The following is a 12,289-nucleotide window of genomic DNA, read 5'->3' as shown; positions in this document are numbered from 1 at the left end:
ACCTCGGCCTCCCAAAGTGCTGGGATTACAGGTGTGAGCCACCGCGCCTGGCAAGAGCCTTCTTTATTTAGCACAGAAGATTGTTTAATAAATACTTGGTTATATTGCTTGCCTGTTTTGTTAGATCCTACATAAAACAAACTCTTAGGGGATAGAACTAGCTACTGAGCTGGTGTTTCTACCACAGATCTAACCATTGGTTCTTGCAACTATTGCTTCTGGCCACTTCTAGCCCTTTGGGTCAGTCAGCTAGACCCCCAAACAGTTCACCTGGGATGGCTCATGGAGAAAAATCCATGCATGGTAGCTGGGGTGGGATGGTGGCATCTTGGGACCTCACAGCACTCCCCTTTTCTGACCTGCTGATTCTAAACTCCTCACTCCATTCCCCAGTCCTTTAGTCCCTTACTATGGTCCTTGCCCAACATGGCATCTTTCATTACTGAACCTGTTGACCACCTATTCTTTCTCCTTCCATTTGAATTCAACTGTTTGGTGGTGGCATGAGCAGGGACATTGATTAAGTTAGTGAACTGCCATAAGTATTTGTAAACCCAGTGTATGCAAAAGCCATTAAGAAAATGAAAACTCGCCTGGCCCTGGATTCCTTCTATGTAGCACTGCTGATAAGAAAGACGGGTGAAGCATGTGTGGTCGAGAGCACTTGGTTTATTTTCACCAGTGGCAACAACAGAGGGAGGAACAAAATGCAGGTGTGTGTCCTACAGTTCTCAAACTGGTAGACCTAAAACATTTTGTGGACAAGTTGAGCCCTTCCTCATACTGTTTTAAAGCTGCTCCCCACTCCCTTGAGGGAGTTCATGGCTCCTACTTGCCGGACTTCCACCTGTGGTCTGGTTTACCTCTCTTGGGGTTGCAAGAATATCTTACCTAAATAGTCACTTTCTCTGCATCCCAAGGATCTTGTTGATTGAAACATCTTATTGTATGAGTCAGGTTTATCTAATTCCACTGATTTATTTCCACTAATAAAACACAACCTAATAAAATTCTCAAATATGCACGCACACATAATTATATCCCTTGAAAAATACAAAACCTGTTATAAGGTACATTTCACATGCATGTTACTTAATATTTTCCCCTACAACATAGTAAGTTGCCCTCATTTTTCCTCGTGTTAGTAAATTGGCATTTGGATTTCAACTTAACCAGTTGTGGACTTTGTGTGCATCTTTAGCCAGAGTGTCACTTCTGTTTTATTTTGGACCCTAACTTCTCCTTACACCTATAGAAACAGATATTCTTCATGTCCCTGCCAATAATTGGAATGCAGTATTTGCATTTCCTATTCTGAGGATCCTCAGTACTACTTGTTTCCATCTGACCCAGAAAAAGAAAAAGTTAAGAAAAAGAAATACTAAAAGGTATTTTTTTCATTCAGCTAGTATATATGAGGCATTTAGTATTAGTAGTTACCACTCTGGCTGCTTAGGTATATAACAGAAAGACATGCCTTTAAGCGGTTTTCCACCCTGGGTGGACCAGGTGTTCCTTGCCCTCATTCCCATAAATCCACAACCTTCCAACTTGGGCATTAGGCCCATTATGAACATGTTATAGCGCTGCAAAGATTTGTTTTATGGCCAGTCTTGGGGCCAGTTTATGGCCAGATTTTGGGAGGCTTGCTCCCAACACCTTTTTACCTTTTCCTATGAATACGACTCCTGGTTAGTTTTTTCTTTCCATTGAAATACATTTCATGTCAAGTTGGGTGAGTTAAAAAACAAAAAACAAAAAAACCTCACAAGCTTTCAGTGAGTTTGTCATTGCCTCCCAAGTAGCTGGGACCACAGGCACACGCCACCATGCCTGGCTAATTTTTTTTTTTTTTTTTTTTTTTTTTGGAGTCTCGCTGTGTCTCCCAGGCTGGAGTGCAGTGGCGTGATCTCGGCTCACTGCAAGCTCCGCCTCCCGGGTTCACGCCATTCTCCCGCCTCAGCCTCCCAAGTAGCTGGGACTACAGGCGCCCGCCACCACGCCTGGCTAGTTTTTTTTTTTTTTTGTATTTTTAGTAGAGACGGGGTTTCACCATGTTAGCCAGGATAGTAAAGACAGGGTCTCCCTGTTGCCCAGGCCGGTCTTGAGCTCTTGAACTCAAGCAATCCTCTCACCTCAGCCTCACAAAGTGCTGGGTTTACAGGTGTGAGCCACTGTGCCAGACCTTGTGATGAGTGTTTGAAGCTATAAAACATCTGCATGGATAAGTACTAACATAAAGAGATACCTTAATGAATTACCAATGAATTGTAGTAGAGATAAACCTATGAATGGGTTTAATCCGTAAGCTTGCCTGCTTTCTTATCAAGCCCCACATGTCTATCACTTAGGAGAAGCCAGGGACAGGGATTCAGTCAACTGAAGGAGTAAAATTAAGTAAAATGAGGAAGCAAGCAACAGAAGGACGTGGAATAATCAAATAGGAGCTGAAAAATTAGTGTGAAATTAATTCATATATCCAAAGAACAAGGCATACATACACACTTATTACATTTGAGCTCTTCAAACATTCCAACATCAGGCATCTAACATCAAAAATATGGACAGGGAGCGGTGGTTCATGCCTGTAATCCCAGCACTTTGGGAGGCCAAGGTGGGTGGATCACTTGAGGTCAGGGGTTCGAGACCAACCTGGGCAACATGGTGAAACCGTCTCTACTAAAAATACAAAAATTAGCCAGGTGTGGTGGTGCATACCTGTAATCCCAAGTACTCAGGAAGCCGAGGCAAGAGGATCCCTTGAGGCTGGGAGCTGGAGGTTGCAGTGAGTCGAGACTGCACCACTGCACTCCAGCCTGGCTGACAGTCGGAAAAACACAAAAACAAAAATAGGTAAAGATACAATTAATAGAAAATGGGATTTATACATGACAAATTATACAATGTACCTACGTAATTTTGAAAAAGTAAACAATTGGCCAGGCGTGGTGGCTCACGCCTGTAATCCCAACACTTTGGGAGGCCAAGTGGGTGGATCACAAGGTCAGGAGATCGAGATCATCCTGGCTCACACGGTGAAACTCCATCTCTACTAAAAATAGAAAAATTAGCCAGGTGTGGTGGCGGGTGCCTGTAGTCCCAGCTACTCAGGAGGCTGAGGCAGGAGAATGGTGTGAACCCGGGAGGCGGAACTTGCAGTGAGCCGAGATCGCGCCACTGCACTCCAGCCTGGGTGACAGAGCCAGACTCCGTCTCAAAAAAAAAAAAAAAAAAAAAAATTACCAAAGACCACAAAGTGATTTTGTTTTTGTATGGTTTTATCTAGAAATATTTATCATATAGAAATGAAAACTGAGAAATTTCTTCAAATTTTTATTAACCATTTACAAGTAACAAAATCCCATTATGTATAAACACATAAATAACATTTTTGACAGTTATTTTTATTTTTTTCACATATTAAAACCCACTAAAAATAACCATTTTTCTAACCAACAACAAAAATCATTAGTGACAAGAGTACTGCTGCTTTACATTTCTCCAAATTTCTTCAATGTCTGATGACAGACGAAAGCTGGATTCTCATATCTGCTTTTGCATTCAGCCTATTATAATATCACACCAGATAGCCTCTCAAAAACTCCTCTGCACACTCATGAAAAAATGAGTGAAAAAGATAAATGATGGCCGAGCGTGGTGGCTCACACCTGTAAGCATTTTGGGAGGCTGAGGTGGGCAGATCACTTGAGCTCCAGAGTTCCAGACCAGCCTGGCCAACATGGTGAAGCATCGTCTCCACTAAAAATACAAAAATTAGCCAGGTGTGGTAGTGGATGCCTGTAATCCCAGCTACTCAGGAAGCTGAGGTAGGAGAATTGCTTGAACCCAGGAGGCGGAGGCTGCAATGAGCTGAGATCGTGCCACTGCAACAGAGCAAGACTCCTTCTCAAATAAAAAAATAGGAAAAACTATAAATGATGAAATGGTAAGTGTTATAAAAACAGCTTTGACCTAGAATACCCTTGAAAGGCTCTTGAGGCCTCCCCGACCACACTTTAAGAACCACTGCTCTAGACGAATCTCTTCATTTTACATATAAGGACCCTGGACCTCAGAGAGAGTAAGTGAGAAACTCAACATCACACAGCCTGTTAATAGGAGGATACAGACATTAGATGGTTTGTCTCACTTCTCTTGGTTTAGGTTCTCAACTGGAAACCTGGGAAATACACCCTAATGACCTGTCCTATTCCCTGTAAGTTGCAAAGATTGCCACAATATACTTATTACCCTCTCCCCAACATGTCTTTAATAAAAGAGGTAATCAACAAATTTGGTAAATTTTGCAACAGGCATACTGTGTTTGAACCTAAACTACAATATTTAAATTCAGGTCTCTATTTGAACAGAAACACTAAGGCAAATTCGACTGCATCCTACTCCATGCAAGCTAGTAATGACAAACTGTACAGTAAATATCATAGGTAAATATGGAAAGCAGATTACCCATAATATCAGTATATATCATATATTCTGTGTCTGGAATACAATTCAATGACATATTTCAGAAAAATTTTCTCAAGTACTGGCTGAAAGGGTGGTGGATACATTAAGAGATTGCAAATAAATTGGCGATCACAGATCTTTTTTAGATAAAATGGAGTTGTTCTGCAATGTAGACATTTTTCATTCCCTAACCAGACCTTATTCCTGTGTTTTTAAAGAAAATCAAGAAATCTTTTTGGCTACCTAGAGATGATTTCCTTTGTATCCCACCAGATGGTTCAGATCTTCTTTAAATGGATCATAGCCTTGTTCTTTTAAACAACGCAGTCCCCAGAAAAGCTGGTCCAGAGGAGGAAATTCTTCCCAAGGAACCCACTCCCAACCTAGAAAAGAAAAATGCTAAATCAATTTATTTAGCTAACAGAAAACAAAGGGTATTTATTTGGGTAAGCTAACCTATATTTAGAAAAAATTAATTGAATTTAAAAATAACTTGCTACTAATAAACTCTAATAGTAATGCTTTGTATTTGCTTGGCTATACAAATATAATTTGCATGTAGAATGAAGATCTTATGAAGAGAATGGTGGTCATTTAAAACATTGTGTTATTTGAATGTGAAGCCCAGTTTACAAAGGCTATGCCAGGGTAAACCCAGATTTAGTATTAGTCAATGTTTATTTAAATATTTTTGTAAAAAATGCAAATAACTTTATATACTATAGGTTATACTACCTTAAAATAAACCATTTCCTTCACCTATAAAATAAAGTAGATTACAAAGTTTCTAAGATATCCTCCATCTCTTAAAAAAGTATGAAAGCTGTGCAGAGGAAAATCAAATATTGTACCTTGGTATATTTTAGATAAACAAATACAGAAGATAATTTTTAAAAAATCCATTCAAACAAGAAATATTTAATAGTGTCTATCAGTTATAAAGTACATGAAATTCTAGAAAAAGATTCTAGAGAATGGTGTTTTCTTTCATGATTTAAATGTAAATAACATAGAAGCACAGATGTTTATGATAGGCAAATACCTACATATTATATTAAGATATACACTCCATGTTCTTTATGATCACCTGTTTTTACTACGTGTAAGCACTAAGTATCTCTCTGCTCATAAAATACAGGTATACAGGTATGTATTTTCACTTTGGGAATGCAGGGGCCAAAAATCCATGAAACTGGAACAAGTACAGGAAGAGATGATATGAGAGAGAGAGAGAGAAGAGAGGAGAGAAGAGAGAGAAAGAGAGAGAGAGAGATTGAGTACCCAACAATGCGGTGCAAGATGCTCAGTTAACCGGGTCTCCAAAAAGCTGTCCATGAAGAGATTAACCCATCCCCTAGAAAATGAAGTGTCTGGATGAGCCTCCAAACTATAATTAGATGGTTGGAGGAAAGATGCCATGAAATAGTAAACTGAAGCAGGCTACCCAGATCCAAGGCCTGAGTAGCACGGGACAGAGAGACTGTATCTTTATACTAGAAAGAAAGCAAAGACCCACCAAGCCCTTGCACCTTGGCTAGGCTGCAACTGGTTATCAGTATAGCTGGTTATCAGGCTGCAACTGGGAATAAAGTGAACATAATTTCTGCTGTATTTTTACTAACAGATATAGAGGAATAAATGTTTTTGATCAAATCTGATTTGATGCTAGTAATCTTGGACCTTCTAAATCATACTGCTTTATTTGAGATTACTAGCAAGGTTCATGTTAGGGAGTTAACAAAATGAAAGTAGACAAATAAAAAAGTTATATAAATGAATTTTTAAAATCACAATGCATGTAAAACTACTCCTAGCTACTATATCCTAAGAGGAATAAAACAATACATATAGTTACATGGTTATAAAAACTCATGATTTAGTACTTAAAGTATAATAGTAATATTATAGAAGTTATTCAAAAGTAGGACAGTCTAGTACTAAATGAAAGCTTCACAGAAAGAGGTTGGCTTGTATATTCATTCACCGGGTCCTTCCTTCCTTCAACATATTTTGAATACTGATTATGAGCTAGACACTGTGTTTGGCAGGGAAGAGTCCAAAATGTATAAGCCAAAAGAACTGTTCTTTATAGATTCAAAGTTCAGTAAAAAAAAAAAAAAAAAAAAAAAAAAAAAGAGTGTAATTTGAAGCTGAGTTGAATTTGAGATGCCTTCTGAACATTAAGGGAAGATATTTAGAAAGCAACTGGAAACACAGGCCCACAGCTCAGAGAAGCGAGATTCAAAATTATAACTTGCATCAGGATTCCCCAACTCAAATCCCTACAAAGGCCAGACAGGGCAAAAAGAGGACTAAAGAATGAGGAAGCACCCAGAGGTGGCTTGGTGAGTAAGAATGGTCAAATAAAGCTGGTGGGACAGTCAGTGACCTTGGTGTTTTCTCTATAGCACCTTCTCTAAAAATGAAGGTTTTCTATATCTGCTTCCTGTGAAGGATACTGAATACAAAAAAAAAGAAACTTAACTATTTCATATTTGTCTCTTCTAGTCTCAGCTTTATTTGCCCATAGAAAAAAGAAAAATAAGAAAATGTTTAGTCCATTTCTTCTTTTCTTCTTTTTGAGACAGGGTCTCACTCTGTTGCTGCTCAGGCTGGAGAGCAGTGGTACAATCAGAGCTCACTGCAGCCTTGATCTCCCAGGCTCACATGATCCTTCCATCTCAGCCTCCGGAGTAGCTGGGATTACAGGCATGTGCCACCACCCTGGCTAACATTTTTAGTTTTGTAGAGACAGGGTCTCACTATGTTGCCCAGTATATGTATATACGTCCCTTTGTCAGAGACCCTTCCCGACCACCCTGATACAGCACTCATATATCCCTTTCTTACACAGCTTTATTGCTCTTTTTAGTCCTTATTGCTACTATCATAAAGTATCTGTAATCTGTCGTTTTCCCCGCTCACTAAAATGTAAAGTACCAAGAGGGCAGGGACTTTGTTCTACGCAACATTGTTTCTTCAGTGCCTAGAACAGTGTCTGGCACATCACTCAATAAGTATCTGTTGAATGAAAAGATTCTTCCCTATTAGACAAGAAATTAAATGTTTAGCGGGGAGCTTCAATACATGAGACCACTTGGATAAAGTTTCATATGGCAAGGAATATACTGAAAAAGTTTGATATTTTTCTCTTTAGTTCCTTTTCTGTTTTATGAGAAGTTGAGGAGAGACAGTAGACAGAAAATCCTTAGAACAATGCTTAGCACATAGTAAATAAAGAAACTTTCAGTGCACTCAGTTCAACATAGAGGGTAACAGATAATGAAACCACCTTTGCGAAATTATAACAGTGACAGAAATCTAACAAAGCTGACTCCAACTTGCTTCTAACCTCACAAATTGTCTGCTCATTTCTACACACAGGCCAACCTAACTATGGGAGGAATTTAGTTTACAGTTTAACTTTAAAGCAAGGATGATAATAGTCCCTTCCCAAAACTAACCCTCTCCTTGTTGAGGGACCAAAGCTGCTTTTGTAAAACTAATAAAAGGTCACAAGGTTAGAATTATGGTAAGGGCCAGAACTCTATTAAGATGTAGACATAGTTAAACTCTAACCAGGCATCATTTTATAACTTGCCTTACTGCTCAGGAAGCATGTAACCAGTGGTCAAAAGATTTATAACTCCCAATTACCCCTACAGATGGCATTGCTATTGTAAAACCTAAGACTAGTGTTTGAGATCTTTTTCAGGCTTTGCATTCTAATGGACCAACTGGTACCACCCAAATCGGTAAGCCACACAAAGAAACCGACTCAAGTGGTCCTGTGAAGCCCCCATCGAGGAACTGACTTAGCACAAGTAGACAGCTGACATCCCTATGGTCTTATCCCCAACCCAACAGATCAGCATTTCTCATTCCCTAGCCCCTTGCTTGCCAAACCATCCTTGAAATACCCTAGCCTCTTAATTCTCTATGGGTAGGATTTAAGAATTATCTCCTGTCCTCCTCAGGCAGCTGCCCTGTGATTATTAAACTCTTTCTCTGCTACAACTCCTACTGTCTCAGGGTGCTGGCTTTTTCTGGGCAGCAGGCAAGGAGAACCCAACTGCTCTGAAACAATAACTGTTTTATCAGTGTAATTATTTACAGTAAATGGATGGTATTAACTCTCCTGCACAGGTGAGAAAACTGAGGAAAACAGATAAAATATTTTCCTTAAAATTACTGCCTGAAACAAAATTAAACACTAACAATAAAACTTACTGTGTTCACGAGGTTCTTCATATGTAAATCCTTACAAGAATCCATCCAAGGTACTTACTATTATCACAGATGAGAAAAGAGGCCCAGGCATGAAATAATTTGCCCAAGGTCACAAAGCTCTAAGAACCAGCACACAAACACAGGCAGTCTGGTTCCTCATGGTCCAAATATATTTACCTATCTGTATCTCTATATGACATCTCTACATTCACATATCTTAGGCTATTCAGACTGCTATAACAGAGTATTTTAGACTACATGGCTTACGAGCAATAGAAATTTATTTCTCAACAGTTCTAGAGACTGGGAAGTCCAAGATCAAGACACTGGCAGATTCCATGTCTGGGGAGGGCCCACTTCTAGGTTTCCTAGACAACCATCTTCTCTCTGTATCTTTACATCATGGAAGGAGTCAGGGGTCTCTTTTACAAGGGCACGAATTCCATTCATTATCTTATGATCTAATCACCTCCCAAGGGCCCCACCTCCTAAAACCATCGTCAAGGGAGTTAGGATTTCTACACAGAATTCTGGGGGAACACAAGCATTCAGACAATAGCATTCTCTTCATATGGCAACACACTGTAATATTCTTCCGGACCACATGCTCTCCTCAAAGAAAAATGTAGGATTATATATAATTCTCTTACTTTCATTTTTTTCAGGTTCTACATTCTTTGGTTCTGAATCATAAGTCACATCCACTTCTCCTTTCATTAATATAGTAACATAATGGTATTTCTCCTTCTCAATGAAAGAATTCACAACTGAGGCAAAGCGAACATTTTTCAGGTGAAGAGCTGCTTCTTCCCAGGTTTCCCTTTGAGCACATTCTTCCCAGGTCTCACTGGAAAACAGAAAAAAAAATTAATTATATTTTTTATATATACATATGTGTGTATATATGTATATATAAAAATGTATATACGTGTGTGTGTATATATATTTTGCCATGAAATTCTTGGCTAGAAATTTCCAGTGTAAAGCCAAAAGAACTGTAATTGGTTCCTGCTTTAAAACAACAAATCAGTCGGCATGTGGCTCATGTCTGTAATCTTTTGGGAGGCCGAGGCAAGAGGACAGCTTGAGTTCAGGAGTTTGAGACCAGTCGAGGCCAACAGAGTGAGACCTCATCTCTCAAAAAAAAAAAAAAAATAGCCGGGCATGGTGGTGCGTGCCTATGGTCTGTGGTCCCAGCTACTCAAGAGGCTGAGGCAAGAGGATAGTTTGAGCCTGGGAAGTCAAGGCTGCAGTGAGCCATGATGGTGCCATTGCACTCCAGCTGTAAATTAGTGCTGAGATGGCTAAATGTTAATTGTGTGTGTGTGTTTTGGGGGCTTTTTTTTTTTTTAACTATTTTACAGGCAATCTCAGACATCCTATTATACCATCCCTAAATAGTTCAGTATGTACCTCGAATAGACTTTTTAAAAAAACATAACCACAAACATTTTCATACCTAACAAAATAATTAAGTATCATCTGATACCGAGTGTGTGTAGCAATTTCCTCAGTGATCTTAAAAATGTCCAGTTCAGGGGTGTGTGTGTGTGTGTTTTGGGCGGCGGAGGGAAGGGCAGTCAAGATGAAAAAAGAAAATGCTCTGTGATGGGTACAAAAGGATTCACTATTTTCTCCACTTTGATGTACATTTGAAAATTTATACTGAAGGAAAAACAAGTGCTGGGTCTGATGCTTTAGATGCTGTTTATCTGTTCTTGATTAGCATTATTCTCACTTCAGAATCCACTTTTTAGCACCATCCCAGGCTTTTTTTTTTACTTGAAAAACATTATTTTTTTTACAAAAGTGTTTCGTATACACTTTTGTACATAAAAATGTACATGTTAAATATATATACAATTTGATGAGTCTGGACATATGCGCACACCTATGATAGTATACTCAAGGTGATAAACTATCCGGGCTCTCTTCACTCTTGTATAGAACTGAGTCTCCTTAGCTGTCCAACTCCTTTGATAGTTATAATCGAATCGCGGAAGTGCCAAGGCAGAAGGAAGCTTCAAGGGGATTTAGTCCAACGCTCCCATTTTAAAGATGAAGAAACTGAGGCTCACAGCGTTTCATTAGCCCATTTGCTTGGTTAGAGTGCAACTAAAATTTTACATATAATCATCTCAACAGATGCAGGAAAAAAATGACAAAATCCAATACTCATTCATGATTATTTATTTTTTGGTTGCACTCTAGCCAAGCAAATGGGCTTGGTTACGCGGTCAGTAGGTATTAAATTGATCTGTGTTGGTCTAAATCACATAGAAACCGGCCGGACGCGGTGGCTCACGCCTGTAATCCCAGCACTTTGGGAGGCTGAGGCGGGTGGATCACCTAAGGTCAGGAGTTCGAGACCAGCCTGGCCAACAAGGCGAAACCCCGTCTCTACTAAAAACACAAAAATTAGTACGGCGTGGTAGCGGGCGCCTGTAATCCCAGCTACTCATGAGGCTGAGACACGAAAATCGCTTGAACCTGGGTAGCGGAGGTTGCAGTGACTCGAGATAACGCCACTGCTCTCCGGCCTGGGCTACAGAGCGAGACAGTCTCTCCAATCAATCAATCACACGGAAACGGTGCAATGTCTTAGCTGACAACATCGGGCTGCTGGAGGTTTACACACACCTGCTTTCCTCCTTTTGTGTGTAAACTGTGAGAAACACACCTCACAGACAAAATCCCAACTACCACCTAGCCGGCGCGCAGCCGGAAGGACTCAGCTAGCCAAGAAATGACCTCGCCTGACCCGGCACAGCGCCCCATCCTGGGCGGGAGCCTACGTCGCCCAGAGGTCGAGGGGAGGAACCGAGGGAACGCACGAGAAACGACGCAGCGTCAGCGCGGACGTTCTCACGCACGGCGCACGAAGGAAGCACAGTGTGAGCTCGTGCCTCCGCGCACGCTGCGCTTTCCTCGCGTCCGCGGCTGCTCACCCGAACTCCAAATGACCTCCAGGGAGTTGGAAACTGCCGGCTCCAACCGAGCCTTTCCTCTTCCCCAGGAGGATGCAACGCGGATGTTTGCAGCTGGTCACCACGACTCCGACTCCGACTCCAGGCCGCCGCCCCCGTGGCTCTGCACTGTCGGTCATAGCGCGTGGGAGGACGCGCCTGGCAGCGGCAGGAAGTGACGCGCTCACCGCCCAGTCCCGCGGCCTCAGCCAATCTCTCCCCGCGCGGGCGCAGGCGCCGAAATCAAAGTGAGAGCGCCTGGGCGTCTCCAGCTGTCAGTCTCCAGCTGTCCGTTGTGCGTAATGCGTCGCGGAGGGCTATCAGCTTGCGGAATATCGTGTTTCCTTCCGAAGGGCAGCGTGCTTTAAGAGTTTCGTTCTAACTAAAGTTGCTTACTTTGTGCTTTGAGTATTCATCACCCATGAGCCTATCCACTCCCAGATTCATCCAAACCATGTATTTGCACGTACAAGCCGCCTGGTCTTACAAACGTCGGCACCACTGCACATTCTCCTCTTTTCCCTTGAATGACCTCGCCCACCATGGTGCACCCATTTGCACTATAGGCCAAATCAGCGTGGTACCAGGACAAGGATAGGTAGTTTAGAAACATCCCATTATAAACA

At 41.1% G+C, this 12,289-nt stretch overlaps 1 protein-coding gene across 1 annotated transcript; it reads right to left on the bottom strand.

Annotated features, from left to right (window-relative positions):
• Positions 1-3,396: 3,396 nt before the first annotated feature.
• Positions 3,397-11,997, bottom strand: NUDT15 (nudix hydrolase 15). The gene is made up of 3 exons (XM_025364286.1): positions 11,646-11,997; positions 9,348-9,544; positions 3,397-4,850 (listed from the first exon to the last, which is right to left on the bottom strand). The coding sequence occupies exons 1-3, from the start codon at positions 11,801-11,803 to the stop codon at positions 4,711-4,713; spliced, it is 495 nt and encodes a 164-aa protein (XP_025220071.1). The 5' UTR covers positions 11,804-11,997; the 3' UTR covers positions 3,397-4,710.
• Between the last annotated feature and the right edge of the window lie 292 nt (positions 11,998-12,289).

Source organism: Theropithecus gelada, chromosome 17, assembly GCF_003255815.1.
Source record: "Theropithecus gelada isolate Dixy chromosome 17, Tgel_1.0, whole genome shotgun sequence".
Classification (NCBI taxonomy): Eukaryota; Metazoa; Chordata; class Mammalia; order Primates; family Cercopithecidae; genus Theropithecus; species Theropithecus gelada.
This window is presented reverse-complemented; position numbering and strand designations above follow the sequence as displayed.